Source organism: Armigeres subalbatus, unplaced genomic scaffold, assembly GCF_024139115.2.
Source record: "Armigeres subalbatus isolate Guangzhou_Male unplaced genomic scaffold, GZ_Asu_2 Contig1857, whole genome shotgun sequence".
Classification (NCBI taxonomy): domain Eukaryota; kingdom Metazoa; phylum Arthropoda; class Insecta; order Diptera; family Culicidae; genus Armigeres; species Armigeres subalbatus.
In genome coordinates, this window is record NW_026942680.1 from 414,800 (window position 1) to 437,952 (window position 23,153).

Genomic DNA, 23,153 nt, shown 5'->3' on the forward strand with positions numbered 1-23,153 from the left:
TTGATGATGTTTCTCCTCAGCCTTTTCACCGCCGGTGATTTCTGGTCAACGCTGCGATGTAATTGTCCTGCCGATTTTCCGAGAAAATCAGACTTCGGCTGGTCAGAATACGTTTGCATGGACTTCGAGGCCCCGCCCCTTTGAGCGCCGTATCATTGGCATCGGCTTGCTTGCTCCGCCTTTCTTTCGTTCGATGCCAATGCATTCGTACATAACAAGGGCCTCTTCTTCTCCTTCTTCTTCTTCTTCTTTTACTTCTTCAAAGTGCAAATTATGATCGCTTGGCATCGGCTTGTTTGCTCCGCCTTTCGTTCGTTCGATGCCAGTGCTTTCGAACATAACCAGCGACTCTTCTTCTTCTTCTTTTACTTCTTAAAAGTGCAAATTACAATCGCTTGGCGTCGGCAGCAGCGCAAGCGCTCTTCGGAGGGGGGTGCTGCGAAAATTGATTCGCATGATAGCGTATGTCGCGTTTTAGCGGTAACTTTAGCGGTAACATTGGGGTCGGTAGCAATGAAATGAAATTTTTTCTAGATTCTGCTTCGGTTTTGTTGCTGCTTGTGATTGGGAAGGTGCATTACTGAAAACAAATGGGTTCTTTTCAGAATCATAATTTCACACGAGAGAAGATTGAGCCGAGACAAATGTTTTTCAAAGTACAAATCATAAGCTTTATTGCTGCTTGTGATTGGATAGGCGTATTGTGGAAAACAAATTGGTTCTTATAATAACTATCATATTACATGGGAGTATTTTGAGCTGAGACGAATTTTCTGCAAAGTGCAATTCATAATTGCTTGAGAGCAACAGAACAACGCCGTATTTAAATAAATATGAAAATTGCTAACATTTGAGTAAATTTTCAATCGAATATCATCTCTAATCCCAGCACCTACTAAACAGGGGTATTCTTGAAATAAACATTTTCTCACCAGGTTCAACTTGGCATTCAATATGCATGCATTCTCTAGCACAGACATCACTTTTCAATAGCTAACGTGATGCAATTTTCATATTTTTTTCGATATACAGTTAGTGTCTCGTATCTATTATCGCGGGGACTCTCACTACGGGGACCTAACCAAAGCGGACGCTGGGGACGAGACCTCACAGGCCTTGCCACCAGGGGTTCCCAAACTCTTTTTTCAGGGTCGGCTCTTTGCGCTGATCAGAAGTTCAAACACTCAGTTTTTTTCACTTTTAGTTTTAGATTTTTTTATTGAACTTACTTTTAGTGTAGGTGTGTAAGTGTATGCTGGGCCGGCCGGCGATGGTGGGGGTTTCTGGGCAAATCTGGGCGTTGTGGCGTAATCGGAATCGTAGAATCGCATGCGCTTGGGGGCGTCCGATATCGCGCGGGATGTCAATCACGGTATCTTTCTCTCGTGGGTCGTAGCACAGGGATAGGGCAGACCTCGCTACAGGATATCGCCACACGTGATTGGCGAACCGACAGTGTCACGGGATTGGAGCCTATTTCAATTTCAAATAAGAATATATAACTCACGGACGAAAAATAAGAAGTTTTTGAAAGGATGCTTTCGACTGTTGTGCTCAATTTTGTTTGACTATTATCGGCTCTTTCAGTCTTATAAAGCAGCTAAAACGTTATTGCGTCTATTTTCCGACGTTTCGGTGTATATTTCACCTTCTTGAGGGATTTAGAGGCTTTTGTTTTGTTGTGTATGTGTGTGTCCTGTCTGACTTAACGTTGTCAATTACCAATGGCGTCTCACTACGGTTCATACGTCTCATTATTTTTGCACTGCACTGTGGTTTTCGAAATATTTCCTGTGGTATTGAGCTTTATCCCACCTACACTGTCGATAGAAGCTTCTCTACAGTTATTGCCCGCGCACTAGTGATGGCGTATCCAGATTCACCGCAATCACCGCCAGAATCCACCACCTGGTGGTCAAATTTTCAAAAATGTCGAAGTAGCTGTTTTGCTGGAGGTATGTTTCACCTGGCGCTTATTTTGGTTGTGACTAAAAATCAGCAAAGTAGAATTTTTTTATGAGCGGTACAATATAATGCCAGGTATACATTTATAACTATTTACGTGCGTGCCAAACCATATACCACAGCCATTTTTGCCTTTCTTGTACAACAAAGTTGTACCGAAAGGCTATATGATCACCCTAAAACCGATTTTTTTATAGGCCCGGATACCCATAGTGTTATATATCAATCGACTCAGTTCGACGAGGTAATGTCTGTATGTGTGTGTTCATGTGCAAATTTTGTAGACACACTTTTTGAAAGTTAGCATTGTCCGATCCGAATTACTCGCAACGACAGGGAATACTGTCCTACTGTTTGCTTATAAAAATTTGCTAGATCGGACTATGGAACCAGAAGTTATGGCCAAAATACTATTTTTATGCCCAAAACACGCTAAAAAATATTCATTCATATTTTTTGAGTACTTTTTTGCACGAGAAAGACACCACCACCACTAGATGGATTAATCAGGTTTTTTTTGTAATTATTTTGTAATATCAAGAAAAATATAATTTACAAAAGAATTCAAAGGAACCCACCTGAGACTAATGAAACAGTCATAAACAGAATAGGTAATTGTTCTTTAACGAGTCATCTACATTCCCTGCCATTAGAACAGATTTTATAGACCAAGCCAAAGTTGAAACCCATAGACTTTCGACATGGAACCTATACCTACCTTGGCAGCTTTGCATCTGAGCTAAGGGAGGGTGTATTATGTAAATCGTTGTAAGACTTAATAATTGTGAATATTTTTTTTTTGCTTTTTATCAAAATTGTGCATGGTATGGTATATTTCATTTATAGATATTTCTAATAATTTCCTGCTTTCTTGAAAAAGAGGAATGATATTGTTCTACTCGGGCTTACCAGCAACTTAATAATAAGAGAATAAAAATCAATTTTATTAGGCTCTCCCCCGCCATACTCGTCTAATCACGGCAATGAATAAATTTAATTTTCTCGCCGTATCAGCTAATTTTAAAACTCCGCCAAAACAATTTTATTTTAATTTTTACATTTCTTCTATCGTTTCTCCCAAACCATACAGGCCTTACTCCTCCCGCTGCTGACGATTGGATCCTCCTTAGCAATAACGACATCACCCGTCGAGACGCCTCCCGCCAAAGCGGATCCCAGTCGGAAGGAAAAACGCGGCATCCTCGGTCTGGGAGCGTACGCTTCAGCGGCACCGATTTATGGTCCCGCATTTGGCCACGCTCACGCTCACGCTCATGCCTTCCCCGCTCATGCCTTCCCCGCTCCAGTGGCGACAGCGGCCGCGGCGCCACTGCCTCTGCCTCATTACCACGACGGTGTCGTAGTTGGCGCTGCCGTCCCACCGGTTTTCGCAGCTCCAGCAGGACCATTCCTGGGAGCTCACGCGCACACCCACAGCCACACGGTCGTCACCAGGAAGATTGGCATCCCCATCCCGCAGCCGTACGCCGTTCCGGTGGACAAACCATACCCGGTGCCGGTCAAGGTAATTGGAGTATACGATGCTAATGTAATATCAAAAATTCTTCCCTTCATTCGCGTATCATGCAGGATTTAATAACTGTCGGTGGAGAGCATGACGAGAATGCGACCTCTCGACAAGCGAAAGCAAAAATTCGATGGTGAAACAGGTCAAACATGATGAACCAACATGTTCGTCCGAAACAGTAAGCTTTTCCGCGTAGTTCTCAATTGGATTGTTTTGCCTTTCTCGTATACTGAGTATAAGTAAAGGCTATAGAATCACTTCAAAAACCAGCATTCGATAGGTAGCTTGGTCCATGTCTTTATTCTGAACTGTAATCATTGCCTTTGCTATTTTTATTTCAATATAATAAGATTGTTTGCGCATATTTCAGTTTTTTACTCCACAATAACTAGGTATGAATATTAACATAATGATTAATTTGTATATAGTCATACGCTTTGAGTCGTTGTGGCCAAAAATATAAATTATTAAAATTTAATTTATTAAATACTGAATTAATAGCGCTATTGACGTGCGGAATTGCCAAACCATTTTACAGTTAGCCTTGCAAAAAAAAAAGCGTAGGATTGCCAATCCGGCGATGGCGAGTTCGATTCTAAATCCGGCCTAGGATGATTTCTGGTGGAAGACATTATAGACTCCCTGGGCATAGTGTATTGGCATAGAAAAGCTTTCATTAAATGCTAAAAGAACTCTTAGTTTCTTTTGGCATGTAAATTGTAGAGTAATTGAAGAAGAAGGCAGACAAATTACGCGTAGAAAAACGTTTACAATTTCGGAAATATACATATCCTCCTCAGCTTAGCAGTAAGACGCGCGGCTACAAAGCAAGGCCATGTTGAGGGTGGCTGGGTTCGATTCCCGGTCCGGTCTAGGCAATTTTCGGATTGGAAATTCTCTCGATTTCCCTGGGCATAAAAGTATCATCGTGTTAGCCTCATGATATACGAATGCAAAAATGGTACCTTAGCTCAGAAATCTCGCAGTTAATAACTGTGTGATTTATTGAACACTAAGCTGCGAGGCGGCAATGTCCCAGCGGGGGATGTAATGCCAATAAGAAGAAGATAAAGACATTTCGAAAAAAGGATGATGTTTTTATGATTACTTTCATTTTTCAATGCACAAGGAAGATATCTACATCTCTAGTTGGATTGAATTTGTGTCATGTGAAATGCAAGGAGAGCAAAAACCCGGTATTAATTCCAACGACCATTAGTGGACAGAGTTACTATATGGATAAAGTCAATTTTTGCTACCTTCAGGGCAGTACACGAATAACCCTTGAAATAAATACCCACTAGTATGTGTCCAATCTCGCCCAGCATTTTCGCAGAAAAACAATAACCAAGGGTGCTTTTTTACTTTTTGGTAATATTCAGCTACCGCATGTTACTGTTGTTACTATTGAGGCAAAATATTTTTATAGATTTTTATAACTGAGCGAAATTGAACTGGAACGATAATGGACGGAACCGTAACCCGATTTGAGCGTGCCAACAGCCACACACTACACCCCCGTAAATCATTAGAACGCCTTTGCTGACAAATAATTTTACATTGTAATTATTTCTAACCTAGACTGACGCCAACAGTCAATATGCATACAAATAGCCACGGTGTCCCAAGCAACCAGAAGTACGGATAAGATGGGATATTTTGGCTTAATCAGCTCGCATTTTAAGTAATTTTGTATATGGTGGGCGTGAGAGCTTGGAACTGAATGTGTATCAAGCGTGAACATCGCTAAAACGTTCACTATAGTATACGTGAGTATTTGAAACAAATCTACCGAGTGGTCCAGCACGACTTTTTTTTCTCTCAGAAGCGTAAATTTTTAATTGGAAATCAATTATTTACCGCGTCTCCTATTGAATGAGATTCCTTGATTTTTTTTCTTCCAATCATCATATATAAACTAAGGGGGAATCTATTGTTCTCAAGTTATAGTCTAAATAGCTTGCTTATTGGAGCTCAAGCGTCGAAGAGCATAACGTAGACGAACTCGATATATAAATGTTATCTTCTGCAAACAGCTAAGAAAAGCTTGGATGGAGTATATGCTCTGCATCGTCATCTTATGCACATATACACCCAATTCTTTCACAGCACATGCCAAAAATGAATCTTGTTATATGAATGAATAAGTTTAAGTGGTGTCACAAAATTATTCAGAACAATTGATCATGTTTAACCATAATTTTCTATAGTAATATGAGGGCCTTTCTTAGCCATGGGGTAAGAATTGCGTTTACAAAGCAGGGAAGGTGGTTGGAAATGGCTAGCTATTGGTATACACTAAAATCTATTCTGATTTCAACAGTAAAAAGTGACATGAGTATAGGGTAACAGTACCAACAGTGGAGGTATTAGTAGATCCACAACAGATTTTTTTTTTAATTGAAAATTGTGTGTCTCTATCCCTCACCCAGCTAGGGGTGTTGGTCAACGGATAATTTGATCAGATCTCATGCTCCGTAATGGTGCTCTTTTTGTTACAAAGACTAGTACTACAGAAAGGATTCACTTCTGAAGTAAGAAAGGTTTATTCAGAAAGTATGGGGAATGGGATGTACTAGTTGTTCGTAACAGGTACAGCAAAACTTCACAAGGACGCCCTTATTCGTACTAACTACTCGGGGAGTAGAAGGTCGAGAAGAGCCACCGTTGCTAACTGAAGCGTGAACCGAATACCTGGGACTCCCACAATATCCGCGGCAATAGCAGCAAACGATGCCCTATACGTATTTAATGGTATATTTGAGAATTTATAAGTTTATAAAGCAATTAAACAAATAAAGTAAAAAGTAATTAATTGGAACGTGCTCACCGGTTTAGTTCCTCCACTATCGAAAAAACTTCTGTTTTGAACAAGGGATATCCAAGAAGATAGAAGATTCATGCGTTTCACACTTCTCATTTTACTTTGTTTCCACCACAATGCTCAACTGTGCCCGAATCAGCGACTGCAAAGATGCTCGTAAGTTTCGTAGGTGTTTAAGATCCGGTGGCTGTTAATTTGAAGGACACTGCAGTGGTTGCCACAGTTAAATTGGTTCTGCTCAGCGAAAATCCAAATACAAACGGCTAAATGGTATGATATCTGGCGATTTTGTTCTAAAATTGGGTTAATCCGCCTTGTTTATAACTGTTGCTGAAAATCTCGGTGATACTTCTACTAAATATACAACAGACAAAAAGGCAAATACAACTATCGCATATTGGAATTGATTTCATATCAATGTGGGAGAGGTAGGCTGGTTGATGCAGAATAAGTGATAATAGAACTTTACTAATAACTCAAATTCCATGAAGTTAAAGAGTATGTTGGTATTTTGGGAAATATTGCTAAGAAATAACGATTGGAAACATCTCACGAAATTCTGGATATTAGGCTATGTTGCTTTAACACATTGTTTGGTTGTTTCTTTCGGAACATAAGCTGCGGTGCCTCAACATTGTGTCGCTTGTCAGCAATAGCAGTCCGAGATATGCAACTTCGGCTTCGTGGGATAACGAGGCAAAGGTGTACAGTCCATCTCTTCTGATTAGAATTTCATATAACATTTTTGGCACTTCACTAAGAACATTCTTGTTAGTCAGCTAAACTGCCGCTAACCGCAAGTCAAACTTATCTGTATATGGATGCCATATCCAGATAAGTCTGACTTGCGGTTAGCGGCAGTAAAGTGTTGTATTCTAAAAAGCGGGTTATTGCTGAAAAAAATCACCAGGCAAAATTTGACACCTCTAATCACTCACGGCACACTACGATCTTTTTTTTATATTGAAAATTATGAGAAATTTACAGTTTTAATATCTTAGCCAATAGATAAACTAATAAATTTGATAACAAAAAATAAGATTGATGTCATTTAACATCAACAACGACCAAATATTGCTTGCACCACTAATAGGTACACTGTTCATTTAGTGGCGGTAAACATTAATTTTGGTTCCCATAGTGGTGATTTTATCCATTGATTTCTTATGGGACTCGCCACTATTGGTACAGTTCCACCACTATAGGTGCAAGGGAGTCAATTTTATTAAGGAAAATCTTTGTTTTCAATAGTTTTTCAAGCGAAATCTTAAGATAAGTTGCATTTAACAGGATATTTAAAGCACGACGCATTAACTGAAACCATCGTGAATGGTATGTTAATGATAAATCTAATTTAAACCCCACTACCTCCACTATTGGTGCTACCTCCACTAAGGGTACGGTTACCCTAAAAATCAAAAAAACATTTGCTTTATTTTATCATAGAGATCATATCGCTGCGATGCGTAGTTAATGAGAACGAGTGATTCAACCAAACAAGCAAATTCATTTTACTACAAATATTGTGGCTCTTTCAAACAGCAGCTTAGTTTTCACCTCATTTTTATAACAAACTAGCTGACCCGGCGAACTTTGTCTCGCCCAAAACTGATCAATTTGCTGATATAATTTTTACGTACACAATTTATCTAAAAAACAAAACGGTTTTTCAAAATAATTTTTCCTTTTTTTGACATTATTTCATGACACTTTTCGAATTAATTTAGTAGCCAAACCAAAATTAACAAAAATCGATCTTTCCGTTATCTGATGACAATGTCAACTTAGATGACATGATTTGAAATTATCATACAAAATGGACGACAAACAATTTCATCGGAGAGAGTTTATTTCGTTTGTCATTTTTTTTCAAAAAGAAGGCGATATAAATTAGCAAAAATTGAGCTGTCTATTCTTGAGCCATGCGCGGTCGTACAAATGCCAACTTTGTTTTATATATATAAATAAGAAGAAGAGATGATCAAAATTGAAAAAAAATCATGCAAATTGTACGAAAAACCATTTCAACGAAAAGGTTGAGCATTGATCTTTAAGGTGAAGGTGGGTTGAGTACCAAAACAAAACTTTGAAAGTATTGGTACAATAAAAACTGTCATATACTGTAGTAGTATTGGTGTCGTATTTATAAAAAAACAAAGAATATTAGTAGGGTGGTTCAATAAACGACCCAGCACCACCACGCTCACTCGATTCCGTCCCATGCTCCAAGTGTCCTCCAAAAACCGATTTGAACAAAAACTGGTTGAGCGCAAGCCGGTTCAAGTTTGTATGAAAACTAGTATGGAAAACTAAACCTTTTATTACACTGGCTACAGTGCCTCCCCTCCAAACGCTGGCGAAAAGAGAACCCACATAGCTGAAAGCAACATTCCAGAGACTTCACTGAACGAAAACCGCACCGCAGGAAAGATCCATTGATTACGTAACGCAAAAATAGCATTTTATACCCCACTCACCCCCACGTCACACTTTTTGTATGAAGCATTTGCCCCTTGCGCGATTGTGTAGACTAGACTAGACTAGAAGTATCTGCCCCTGGTGCGATAGATATCACAGACAAATTCTGGGTATTTTGTTGAATTGCACGTTTCACTGATGCCTTCTGAGAAGCCTAATTATCATGCTAAAGAATCGCAACCTCGCTTAAAATCGACTCCTAACTATTGGAACGACCATTCTATATGGATTGTCTATGGAGTTGAAGCTCTTGAATATTTCAGCCAGTCATATGGTCTCCCTCTTGCCATCGCCCAATGACGGAGTGCCAGAATCAGAATAATGTTAAATTCAACCTCGCCATATCAACTGTCATACAAACCTGAAACGACCTGTGCACGGTAAGCCTCTAATCAAACCAGCCCAAACCCTCGGATGACATCCAAATTATAAATCATAATCGACTGAGCGTGGCGGAGAAAAATTATTTTTTGAACCACCCTGTTTATTAGTTTGCTGCTGCCGGTGCCGTTGTTTACTTTCGCTCCGCGATCAGTTTTTAATCGTTTTTTTCGGGCAAAAATAGCAGTTTATATTAAGTTTTCGGTTCAAACAAGTGACTGATTTCGAAAATTGATGTTCAATTTGCATTCCATCAACATTTCGGGGTGTTCATGTGCGGAACAGTGAGTAAAAACTTGATATTTTCAGTGCCCTTTGAGAAGATGTGAAGTGCAGTGATAAACCCACCAAATCGCGAACGGCTAATAAATTGGCACGAAACTGCTGATTTATGATATTATTCGAGCCGAAATACATAGGACTCTTTGGATAAACATGTTCATTATCACGGGAAGTGAATAAATATGCTGTGAACAGGTTAGTAACTTGAATAATAAACGTTTTGTTCGATGCTGTTCGAAGCATTCGAATGCTGGTGGGAGAGGGGTGCGGGAGGTGTGGGGTTGACCCGTGGAAGGTCCGGTGCCATCTTGACTGCCATCGTGGTACTCTTCCAACTATGTCCTTAAAGTATTCCATTTCATCTTATCATTTTTCCTCGTAAATAGAAGAAGAAAAGGGATATAAATTAGCAAAAATTGGGTTGTCTATTCTTGAGTGATGCGCGGTCGTACAAATGTCAACTTTGTTTTATATATATATTGTCGGGCCGCCACCAAACCGGACCGCGCGATTGAGCACTCGCGCTGCGCGGCGAGTCGCGACAATTTGAAATATTTCATTAGTAGTGCGCACAACCCCCCCACAAGATGACAGAAAGCTTTAGTTTCGCGTACCCACTTGGAAAATAGCAGATGGCGCCACACAACGTAAACAACGGGCCATCCTGCATCGCCGACACGGTTTTGTTGTAAGGGAAAATATATTTTTGTTTCGTCTTTTGTTGATGCCAAACCACGGACAAGAGTTGCAGTACAAAAAGGCGTAGATATAATTGGAACCATTAATTGAACTAAAGTAAAACAAAACTAATTTGATTTCATAAAATTTTTCTTGTATTGAGTTTTTGAAGCGCAGAGTATAATATACAAAATAAAAGTGGGTGGTAATCCAGTTGCGACAAAAATACTACTCGACTACGATAGAAGATAAAAAGGATACCGATGTTCCGATTATTAAAAATTGGTTCTATTGGTTCAAATTATATTGGTAAAATTATATAAATTATATTGAAACGCTTGCGTACACAGAAAAAATAATGAAAAATAAACAGCGCGTAAAACTTGACATGCGAAAATTTACGCTTTTCAACGCTGAAATGGTCCTCTTCCTAACAAGATTGCTTACAACTTGTATGCAATATGAACGATTCACGACAAATATTGTATACATTTAGGCTTTATCCCGTGTGGAATTACGCTAATAATGGTGTTCCATTTATGTGCATGATTTTTTGCGTAAATTTCAGTGGATTTTTCTATCTGTGTACGCCACTGTGGTTGATGACTTTTCGCTTCAATCATTGATTTATTCAGCAGTCCACGTTCAAAACAGTTTATTGGAAAAATAAAATGTGAGCATTGTAAACATGAGCTTGTTCAGACTTCAAAACATATTGAGGCCAACGAATATGATCTTTTAATTTGCAAGATCTCGGAGACGGATAAATACTTATTAACGATTACCCGAAACACGAACTTCAACGTCGGGAAACATTATGCGCAGCTTGGATATCGCATCGTTATGAACATCTACAACACCCACCAACATGTTTTCTTAACAAGTTAGCTTAACACATTTTAGCACAGGAACCATTAATAATCATCGAAGTATTTTGATGAACTTAGGCATTGATTTTAACCTGAAATATTGGCTTGAACAATATGTCTAACATTTCGAAGGCATAAAAAATTTATCCGTCATAAAACTCATAAAATTGATTCTTTTCCGCGCCGAATAAAGCCCCAAATACAATGTTAGCGGAACAGCAATGGAAAGGGCAAGTTTGACAGAAAATATATGGGCTAACTGTTGTTACACGTTGTCCTATATCAATAAAAATATAATTTTCACTAAAATATAAAGTGAAGAACTGAATTCATTTCGAAGTTCACAAAAATAAAAAATAAAATATTGCTGTTTGCTTTTATCACACCCATCTGAAATCAAACGAACAACAACTATCTCAACAACAACACAGTAACCACCGAACTGTCAAATTGTAACTAAAAGTTAAACGAATCGGTGGAATGGTACACAGTCTAAGTACTCCTTTAATTGTTTCCATTATTCCAGCGCCAAACCAGGTTGTGATGATATCTATATAATTCATCACTCAGCTCCGTAGAGCTTGTGTATATACGAGCCTATATCAAAATAACTAATGAGTAATGTAATTGTGTGATAAATGAATAAAAAAAATATATAATTAAAATTTGGGGTTTATTTTTATTTTTTTACGCCGTATTCAGGAAATGCTCACGAAATAATCGAGTTTGACAGAACCACCTGAACCAATTTTTCGGGGTACACTGACAATGTACTGGAGCTGTCAAGTTGCTCACGGGTTGAGTGCGCATCATGCACTCATGGATGTACTATCATGCGCACTAATCAGAAATGAGTTGCGACGTCTGATAACTGCAGATATTTCATTTTATTGAAAACAAATTTTCGATTTTCTACTATACACGGAATATATATATAGAAGAAGAAAGATATAAACACGCCAGTTTTCTATGGTACTACAATGCGTAAGTTTGGAAAAATACCTATTTGAAACGATAATTTTCACCAGAAATTCATTACCAATTAAAATTTTAGTTCTTAGGCCAATACAAATATTTAAAATCTATTTTGTCTCCCCCCCTCAGATTTTTTGCCAAAAATAATATTAAAACATTCTTTAACAAATCCGAGGAGTTTTTTAATTTTTTTCATTTTAATGTTTATTTTATTATAACCCCCTGCTTGACCTTTCGGAAACCAGTAGGACAAAAAGTTAATTAAATATTTGTAGCGGCCTTATTGCTCTAAAGGGATAAATCTAATGAAAAAATTGTCCCACAGCTCAGAATAGTTAATCAATGAACGAAAATCATACTCCAAATGCATTTTCTTCTAAAACGACACTTATTTTCATGATTATTCTTGATACATCCAACAGACTTTGAAGTGATTGATGAGCCTCATTTCATTCGTCTATCTAGGTGAAGAAAGAATAGACCAATGCAAGATCTTGACTTAACCTCAATTATTTGACAGTTCACTGAGCTTGTTTACAAGGTGTTAGAATTAAAATCGATCCGCTGGAAATCAAAATCCGTAATTTTCATTCAAAATCATTTTGATCCGAATATTGATCGGAATAAGCATATCATATGCTTTGATTCCTACCATAAATCTACCACAGCAGACGTCAATATTCTTAATTAATCGCAAAACAGTTTTTCCCGAAGCTGCTCCAGAGACCCTGTGAACAAGCTCTGTGAACTGTCAACCTACGCCATCATGCACTGGTCTATGGGGGAATATAAACAAAATTTGATTTAATCAAGAAGGAAGGTTTCTGCGTTCAAAGAAACAAAATCAGAAAAGATGAGTGCCAATATTCTTCATTGAATCGAAGCCTACATTGAATCAAATAAGGTACCCCGGGGCAAGTGAAAATACGGGGTAAGTGGGTACTATGGCTGCCGATTAATCGGTGAACGTTTTTAATGGTAACAATGTTCTAGAAAGATGAAGCAGAATTATTAACGAATTCGCCTGACACAAAAAAAAAATGGAATCAAAACCATTTGCAGCACCAACCTAATGGTATTGTTTAATCATGACTTTAAACTACCGGCAAAATCTATCACTTTTATTTTAATTCAATGGATTTCCAACAAAATAGTCGTTCCTAAATTCATCATTGATGTGGAAAGTGAATATTTTAAGCAATTAAATAATTGTGTGACATCAAAAACGATTTAAAAGTTTTGATTAAAGCCAAAATCTGCAATTTTCACTTTCCCTTGATTTTTAACATACATGGGGCAAGTGGGACATATTTGAACAACATTTTCGATAGAGCCATTTTACCTGTTTTTAGATTGTTGTCTAGTGAAAAATAACTTCGACACTCATATATCATATGGATCTGAATCAAATGCAGTTGATATCGTTGATTCAGTTGTTAAGAAGTAGTGTACAGTTGATTTACCAAATGTGTATTTTACTTTCTGAAAATTATCTCCCTCATGGAAAAGAGCAATGGTTATAACTATGCAAAATTTTTCGTTTACAGTGCAAACAATCTACTTATTCTACAATAGATCAACAGGTTTTGTCTTGTGTTTTGTTATTTTTAAACTTCGCATCAGATTAACAGATTTTAAGATAAATAAAGTGCTTAAGACATAAATTGGCCATTTCGTTCTATTACAAATTTACAACACCGCCTGAATAAAAACGTTCCTTTTGAGGTTCTAATTTATGTAATAATTTGTGTTAAACAGAGAAACATTCATTCGAAAAGTGAACAAAAATTTGTTTATCTCTTCCATCTAACACATTTGGTAAGAAAGTAAGCTAATGTAAAGCCAGACAACAAACAATTAAACTTTAAACCGGCTGTTATCTTGATTTTATATCTGCTAACATTGTAATCAATTTCTTTTGCCAAAAACAAAAGTCTGACAAGCAATAAACCTCCATCCATGATCTGAAATACTACGACTCAGAAATTACATGAGCATTATATCTACATTTTTCAAATAAGTTTCGTTCCACAGTATAGAGCAGAATAGGTCCCACTTGCCCCGTTTGAAGGGGTAAGTGGGTCCCACAGGTAAATTTATTTAAGTCACTACCAACATTTTTGTAACTGAAAAAATGGCTTACAACACGTCTACACTTCATCAACGGAAGCATATAATGATGTATTCAAGGTTAATGTCCTGAAATACCATGTTTCCTAAGTATGCTTTAGCGATTTTGCTGAACTAGCTTTTTTTTAGGTCCCACTTGCCCCGGGGTACCTTATGTAAATATGGTCAACCTCTTGAATGTCAAAAGGGCACTCACTTGCCCGGCATTACCGAGCGCAAAATATTGGATAGGATCAGTGCATCAAATAGAATCTCATTCCTTTCCGGAGACGAGCCAGCCTCGGGCTGAAAGTCTCCTTAATAAAGACACACAAAAAAAAGAATCTCATTCCGGCCATCAAAAAATTTGGAAAAAGATTTTCCCATACTTGTAATTTTTCTTGAATTCTGAAATTCTGAATAAATTCTTTAGGAGTCTAGGAAATTCCTGCTCCACGAATTCTGAGAAACTGATTTTCCAATCATTCTGAGTTCTTCCATCTAGATAAAGTCTGGGGATTTCTCTAGAACTAAGAACTGAGAACTTCCCCATTCAGGAATTGTGGTTAATTATTGCACCAAAAAATCTTCAAAACTGCAGCACACTCCCCCTTTTTCAACATAACACTCTCTGTGGTTTCAAAAATTCCACATCAAACCAAAATTTCAAAACCTGAAACTCGTACATTCAAGGCTTTTGGCGACAATCGGCTACAATTGCTGTCTTTGGATCCACAATTGCCTAAAAAATTGTTAAAGTTGAACGATTTGGAGTACATTATTTCAGGTGTCCTTTAGATTATAAACCTGATAATAGGAATAATGGCCTATCTTTTGCTCTTTGAGGCAATATAACTCATGACCGACTCGCGAGATTTCCTCATCAATTGATTCGTCTTGGAATCAGTTGTGCTCATCAATATGAAAAGATAGAACTTTTCGCTGGAAAAGTTGAACAGATGTACAAATACTAAGGGCAAATGATTCGATATCCGATCCAAGTTGCGGTAGTACAGGTTCGTTAAATATCCGAATCAAACGCAGCAACACATCACGTCGAATGATAAACGATGTCAATATACGAAGCAAATGTAAACAGAATTGATTAGCTTCAAATCAAATACTGGTAAATATCTATAAAATATCATACCAAATTTTCTCCTGTACATACATCAATAGTTGCGAGTCCCGTAAGAAAACAATGCGATTCGCAACTATAAGAACAAAAATTAAAAAATACTGCAACTATTGGAACAGTGTACCAATTATTGGAGTTGTTATTTTAGTACGGAACATATGGAATACATCCGACGGAAGCATTTTTCCAATAAAATAGATGGGGAACGCTTTCGAATATACATCCAAGGTAAGCGAATGAAATTTTGTTTAAATCTAGGAAAATGAATAGTGTTGGATCGTGCTTAGTTCCTCCACTATTGGATCATTTACCCTACGTTTTAATGAGTTCTGAAGAAAACTATTAAGCTCGCACTAGAATCGATCTAGAGTGCGACGCTACACAGAAAGAAAAACCATTATTAAAAATGAAAAAACCGTTGGTTAAAACAAAAAGTTGCATTGGTTCTTTTTCGTAGAGAGTGGGGTATGTTCAGAACAAAAGTCCGTAAACTTTTGTTTCAATCAAGAGTTAATTAGTTAACCGCTTCTATAAAATTAAAAGTTTGAACTTTTAAAAATAAATTGTAGAACTGTCAGATTGTACTATGAGAAATAAAAGTAGATAATATTTATATTTAAAGCTACTTTTACTGATGTTTCTAGAGGACATTTTTCGCATCAAAATAACTCAGAAAAGCATAAACTTTGAAAATATCGTAGGTCCACTATCTTTTCCGGAAAGGCGAAAGAGAGAATGTTTTTTTTATTGGACCTACGATCTTTACAAAATTTATGCTTAGATTTAAATCAAATTTAAGTAGCAATTATTTATTGCACAACACATTTATATTTTTTTATAGATTTTCCAAGAGATTTTCACATTAATTTCTCGCGGAACATTTCCGCTTTTACCAATGTCATTAAGGCCATTTAGATCGCCTGATCCATCCATTCTCCTGATCCCGTTGATCCGAAGGCACCTGTTGCCAACGACTTGGGCGAGTTTACCAAATAACTGTTCCTTGGGGTAGTTAGTGCCATCTTTGCTGCAGTTCCAAAGAGCGTAACCTGATCACAATAATAGGTTTTTGAGAGATTCATTTTGGTCGCAAAAATTGTACTTACCGCGCATCTGATGATGTGCATATGGATTTACAAGTCCATCATTGATATCGTCGACATCGCGAAAAATGAAGTTATTATAGCTTCAAGCTACATCCTGATTACAATTGTTCCGGCTCAACATCTGGGGAGCTGAAATACAGAAGTGGAAATAAAAAAAATGCCCAAAACATTGATGAAGGAATAGCAATCGACTTTAAGATCGTTTAATGATAGTTACTCACAATAATCACTGCAATTAAATCTAAGACCGACTAAACTAGAAACAATAATTTAGTTTTTATCGTTTGTTTTTACCTTTTAGGACGTCAACCAAAAATATATTTCTATCTCTTTCCTTTCGTATAATCTGTCACGGTGAATGATTTTTTTTACATTGAGTGTTTTGAAAATAAAAGTTTATAAACTTTTTTATTCATGTGGCAATTTTTAACATTGACATTCAGACCCGACGAAAAATATGATTAAATTAAACACATAACTTTAGATTCCAAAGTTTTTACTTTTATTTTAAAGAAAAAATATCACTTTTCAGAAACAAAGTTCAATATATTTGATAATATAATGTTTGTTCTTTGTGTGTACAATCAACAAAATGATTGACAGGTCGAAACAAAAACAAACCGAGCTGTATATCAGAAACGGTAGCGCATGGAAAAAAAATACAATACACCTAAATAAATAAAATCCAGTCGATAAAAACAAAAGATATTTTAGTTACTAGATAAAGATTGTCGCTTCGGTTCCCTTTGTTCTGCTGTCCGAAACATGTGTGGTACATACCTGTCAAATCGTATGGATTTTCCTTCTTTGACAATTAGCTCCCCTATCCTCGCCAGCAAAAGATGTTCCGGACAGCGACGACAGCGACAATCTTTATCTAGTAACTAAAATATCTTTTATAAAAACGTAAAAAAAATAATTCGACCGTTAAAAAACCAACTTATTTAAAATAATTGTAACTTTTTTGTTCAACATTTCTCCATTATGACTCTTAGTGCAAAAAAATAAATATAGTATCTGCTACAACATATCAAAAAATAAAAAAATATTGAAATATTCGGTTTTGAGAAAATCGATTTTTAAGTTTAATTTTCAATGATTGAACAATTTTTTTTTTCACATTGTACACACTTAACTCATTTCACAGTATTCGGTAAATTTTACCGAAATCTCAACAATTTTTTCCATTGTTCAACTGTCAAAATCACCGAAAATCAGTAAAATTATTTACCGAACAGTTCTGCTGTTGAGATTTCGGTAAAATTTTACCGAATTCAGCGATTTATTTTAAGTGTGTATATTTTTTCACATAGCCCCAATGATTACCTTACACATTGCCGAAGACACCAACACGATCGCACAAGCCGTTTTCAAGTTATTTTTTTTTTGAAAGTTTTCAAGGTGCTTTTGCTTAGGCCCTTGTCAAAAGTAAGGCCAGAGTCAAAATGGCGAACCAATGATGCAAATTATATTTTTTGATCGCAAAGAACGTAATATGCAAAATTTTAAATAAATCAAAAAACAAATCGACCTTCGATTTCACAGAGAATTGCTCTGCTGTTTTTCTTTGTTTTGCGATGAGATGAATATATGTTCAGTGAGATGGAAAACGGAACAGTTCCCCTACTACAATAGATCATTGCTCGATTGAAATGACACAGACAGTAAATTTGGAATTCCAACATCACATGGATGGACGAGAAATTGCCTACATTCAGGCTGTTTTTAATGATATCGATGAGATTACGAAACAACATTAATTTCTGTGTCAGTTAAGCAAATGAATGTAGATACGTTCATACAATTTAGATTTGTAGGTGGCCAGGCCATGTCTAATTTAAAAGATAATGACTTCGTCCAAAATATATGCAATGGTTGTGCAACGGAGACTCAAGACCAATAGTAGGCTATAAATCTGAATAACACTGTGGTTTTCTGTGGTTGTCTTATTCTTTTCAATTACGAGCGCTTGTCCAAGGTACATTATTTACCTCATATCTATTTCGACGATAACAAAAGAGCCACGCTTCCAACAAAATTCTTGTCGATGTTATCGTCACATTTTAAACATATGTATTTCTATGGTCTTACTCATACGAATCAAATCCTCTCCTCAATCTCATGCTGTGTGAAACATTGGCCTTTAGTTATTGTAAGTAACATTCAAGGAAACCAGCCAATGTTAATAGTAATTCTTTCGGACGCTTCTGCAATTCTTGAATGAGGAAGATACGAAGAAAGTGAAGTAAAATATAATTTTAATTTACTTTTACTTCTTCGATATTAATATTCTTTGAGTAGAATCGTGTGGACCCTTAACGGCCATGCATATGTATACTATATCACTGGAATAGAGTGACTTCATTCCGCGAAAATTCAGGGATAAATGAAAGTAGCACAAGTACCATTCCGCGTCAGAGAACAAGCCCTTCATAACGTTAATGTTGCTTCCTGAATCCTGACACAATTCAAGTCAAGCTTCAAACACGCAGGTATACGCTTCTTACAATTTGTTTTTCAGTATCATATACATAAATGAGTGGTATAACTGCTTCATAGTCCTGGTCTTGAGCGAATTCGTGGACCGAAATCATCTGCATGAATTCCAAAGGAACGTTCACCAATGTCCCATATCAGTATCGGGCTTTTGCTAAGCATTGGAGATGTAGCAAAAATCTTTAAGCTGCCCATTGGTGTTGCTTTAAGTTCATCTGGCACAATAAAATCGCCGTCATGACCAACCACACACATATTGCCTCCAAGTGTATTTCGTTGTCGTAGGATCATTAATTGTTTGGGATTTATTAGTAACGCGAGTTTGAACCATAAGTTGCAGAGACTTCGCGTTGTATTACTTTTGAAGGAATTTTCTTCCGTCGCTTGAACTTTTCGTTTTCTGTCCGCCTTGCATTTTTTTCTACATCCCATACAATGAATTGTCATCATAGTTGTGCACTTCGGTGAAGCTGACTGAAATGTGCTCGTCACCAATGGTGACTCAGCATGTTTCCGAGTAACTACACAACTTTCGGAAGCGTTGTTGTCTTTGGAATGCCTCCTCCTGGTGCAGTCCCAATAAAACCGAGCATTCATCTAAAAAATAAGAATGCTGTTATTACTATTTATTAAAACCTTCACCTTCTTAGCCGTGTGGTAAGATGCGCGGTTACAAAGCAAGACCATGCTGAGGGTGGCTGGGTTAGATTGCCGGTGCCGGTCTAGGAAATTTTCGGTTTGGAAATTGTCTCGTTTCTCTGGGCATAAAAGTATCATCGTGTTAGCCGCATGATATACGAATGCAAAAATGGTCTGTTGGCATAGAAATCTCGCAGATAATAACTGTGGAAGTGCTAAAATAAACTCTAAGCTACAAGGCGACAATGTCCCAGTGGGGGATGTAATCCCAATAAGAATAAGAACAAGAAGAAGAATATTTCCACCCTATAACATCTATAACGTCTTTTTGAAATAAAAAAGATGCTCGTTGATGCTAGCATTTGCTTTTCTTGTTGGGAAATAATTAATTTTAATGCTACCACGTAGCCACGCAGTCTATGAAGGCCCAACAGCTGCTACAATTCATGGTTGATATGCCTCCTTCCCGTACACTCCAAGTGCGCGTTGGTCCCAGGGATGGCGACATACAGACATCTCATACATATAACAGACATTATATAGACTTTTGATTAACGTTACAGACTTTTACAGACATTTGTTTTCGAAAACTTTGGGCTTCCAAACATAATCCTATTAGGCTTTCAAACGGAGCCATTTTTGGTTTTCAAACCTTTTGAGATTTCGTATTGTCGCGCTCTTCTAAAACGCTCAGCTCTTCGCGGTGGTAACGCGCAAGCAAAGATTGCGCAGCAGCGCGCCCATAAGCTTTTACACAGGGTGCGTGTCTGTGCTGTTAAATTTAATGAGCCGCCGAATGGGGTTGCCAGAGCTGAATAGCCGCCGTGTGTTAAGTAAATGGGCGCGCTCCAGTGCGATCCGACGGAGGTTAAGTGAGATGATCATGATCTGAGTGTTTATCTTGGGATGCATAATATGGAGTTCTACAAGATTTCCAATCGGAAATATTTTGGACTTGTGAGCTGAGCCTTTTATGCATCTGAACGGATTTTTTTTTGAATTCCCAGCATAATCATTTCAGGATTCCAGACTTAATCTTTCTTCAATTTCTTTCAGTAGCCCAAATAAGATTCCATTCAGAATCCTAAAAATAATTCCATTCGGAAGCCCCAAATGATTCTGTTCAAAAACCCAAAAGAATTCCGTTGGGAAGCCCAAAAGATGTTCGTTCGTACGGATTTTCGCACAGAACTTCCGAACGTAATCCTTTTGAATTTAGGAAAGGAATTCCTTTGAACTTCTGAACGAATTTCTTCTAGACTTTCGACTTTCGAAAATCCTTTTGGGCTTCTGAACGGAATCCTTTTGGACTTTCAAAAGGAATACGTTTGGACTCCTTATTGGATTCTTCGGGGATTCTGAACGGAATCTGCTTCTGCTTCTGAACAGAATTCTTTTGGGTTTCTGAACCGAATCCTTTAGGGCTGTGTTTTAATATGAAAAAAATGCAATGTAAGAAGGTTGTACGGCAATTATGTAAATACGTAAAAGGTTCTGAAATGTGATAGGGTTTGCGCCTTGTGAGGCAAACTGAAATAATTTATGAAAGTCGATAGTTAGATGTATGCTACAAAAGGTTTTTTGGAATTGCTCGGAAACACATAGGATTCGGTTTGAAAGCCCTAGAGCTCCGTTCGGAAGTCCAAAAGTCCGTTCTTTAGATTTCCGAACGGAATTCTAGATTGCTTTGAGAATAGGTCTTCTGTGTAAAAGAGTCTCATGTGTGCCGAAGTGAGGACTGCCCCATTAGTTACAAATTTTTGATTTTTGTTTGTTACATTATTTTTAACTTTAATTTTATTGGCATATCGGTCTCGATGCTGCTCGTATAGAGGAAGGGAGCAGCGTGTGTGCGAAAGCAGATGGGAAAGAAACGGAGTCCAAATGTTATCGCTAGGCAGCGACAAGTGTGAAAATGGTTGAAAGGTGTTGAAGTATGCGAGGGCCATTTGAGAATAATTAAATTATCGAAGCGTCCGTCTTTGCCGTACATCCTTTCTGGGGATGGCTCGGGCAGTGAATGAAAGTCACTGTTACCGAGACTGGCTCACCACTCACCAAAGCGTTCATGTAACGTTTTCATCCCGGCCAGACGGTGGCCCTGGAAGTTCTTGTCCTAGGGGTGTTAAGGATCATCCTCAGGAATTTGTTTTGGACCCGTTGAAGTTTGAGGTGGTGGGTTTTAGCGCAGCTCTCCCAGACGGGAGCGGGCCATTTGGCATAAAGTCATTTGGCATAACGCCATTTGGCATAAGGTCATTTGGCATAAAGACCATTTGGCATAACGGTCATTTGGCATAACGGACATTTGGCATAATTGTAACCAACGTCAAAAGTGAGGGTCATTTGGCATAACGGACATTTGGCATAATTTTTCTTTGGGTTCGCTAAATGGTGACTAAATGGTGCGGGAGATACCTCGAAATAGTAAATATAACACCCGTCGATAACAATATTAAAAAGACATTATCCTCTCGTGGAAAGAATGCATTTGCAATGCAATGCAAAAGTAGGCGCATGCCCGGATTAGAGCAGTGGTGGATGTAATCCGCTCTTTAAAAGTAGGTGTGTGGCCGGATTATGGCAATGAAGGATATGATCTCTTCTTTAAAAGTAGGCGCTTGTCCGAATTATGATATTGGTGGATGTGATTCCTTCTTTAACAGAAGGCGCTTGCCCGGATTATGGCAATGGAGGATGCGATCTCTTATTTAAAAGTAGTCACGCTTGCCCGGATTAAGGTCATGGTGGATGCGATCCCTTCTTTACAAGTAGGAGCTTGTCCGGATTATGGTAATGGTAGATGTGATTCCTTCTTTAAAAGAAGGCGCTTGTCCGGATTGAGGCAATAGTGGAAGTGATCCCTTCTTTAAAAGAAGGTGCTTGCCCGGATTAAGGCCATGGTGGATGAGATCGCTTCTTTAAAAGTAGGCGCTTGCATGGATTATGGCAATGGAAGATGTGATCCCTTCTTTAAAAGTAGTCGCTTGCCCGGATTATGACAATGGTGGATGTGATTTCTACTTTAAAAGAAGGTGCTTGCCCGGATTGAGGCAATGGTGGATGTGATCCCTTCTTTAAAAATAGGCGCTTGCACGGATTATGGCAATGGAGGATTTGATTTGTTCTTTAAAAGTAGGCGCTTGTCCGGATTGAAACAATGGTGGATGTAATCTCTTCCTTAAAAGTAGGTGTGTGGCCTGAATTGTGGCAATGCAACGGTGGATGTGATCCCTTCTTTAAAAGTAGACCCTGCCCGGATTATAACAATGGTAGATGTGACTCCTTCTTTATAAGTAGGCGCTTGTCGGGAATAAATCAATGGTGGATGTGATCTCTTCCCCGAATAGCACAATCCAGATTGATTTGGTTGCAATAACTTTGGTTTGGTTCTAGTAACTCGTCTACGACAAGCGTGTTGCTTGGGTTTTTAAAGTTGGGCACTTGCCCGCATTAAGGAAATGGTGGATTTGATCCGGCCTTAAGGCGCATGCCCGGATTGAAGCAATGGTGGATGTAATCCATACTAATAATAATAAGTCAATGATGGATGTGATCCCTCTCTCGGAAGTAATTCTGCCGTTTTGTTATTTCGTTCTTCCGGAAAATGTCTACCATCAGTCTAAATTTATCAGAAAACAGCCTCGACCTACTTTATCTACGCTAAACATTACATGAAATATCC

The 23,153-nt window shown here is 37.8% G+C and overlaps 1 protein-coding gene across 1 annotated transcript in view; it reads left to right on the forward strand.

Moving 5' to 3' along the window:
* Positions 1-23,153, forward strand: part of LOC134203448 (tetra-peptide repeat homeobox protein 1-like) — a 60,760-nt gene that overhangs the window by 33,150 nt on the left and 4,457 nt on the right. Inside the window, exon 2 of the mRNA XM_062678327.1 lies at positions 3,056-3,490. Within this exon, the coding sequence (XP_062534311.1) occupies positions 3,056-3,490 (435 nt within the window). The remainder of the gene's footprint in view (positions 1-3,055; positions 3,491-23,153) is intronic.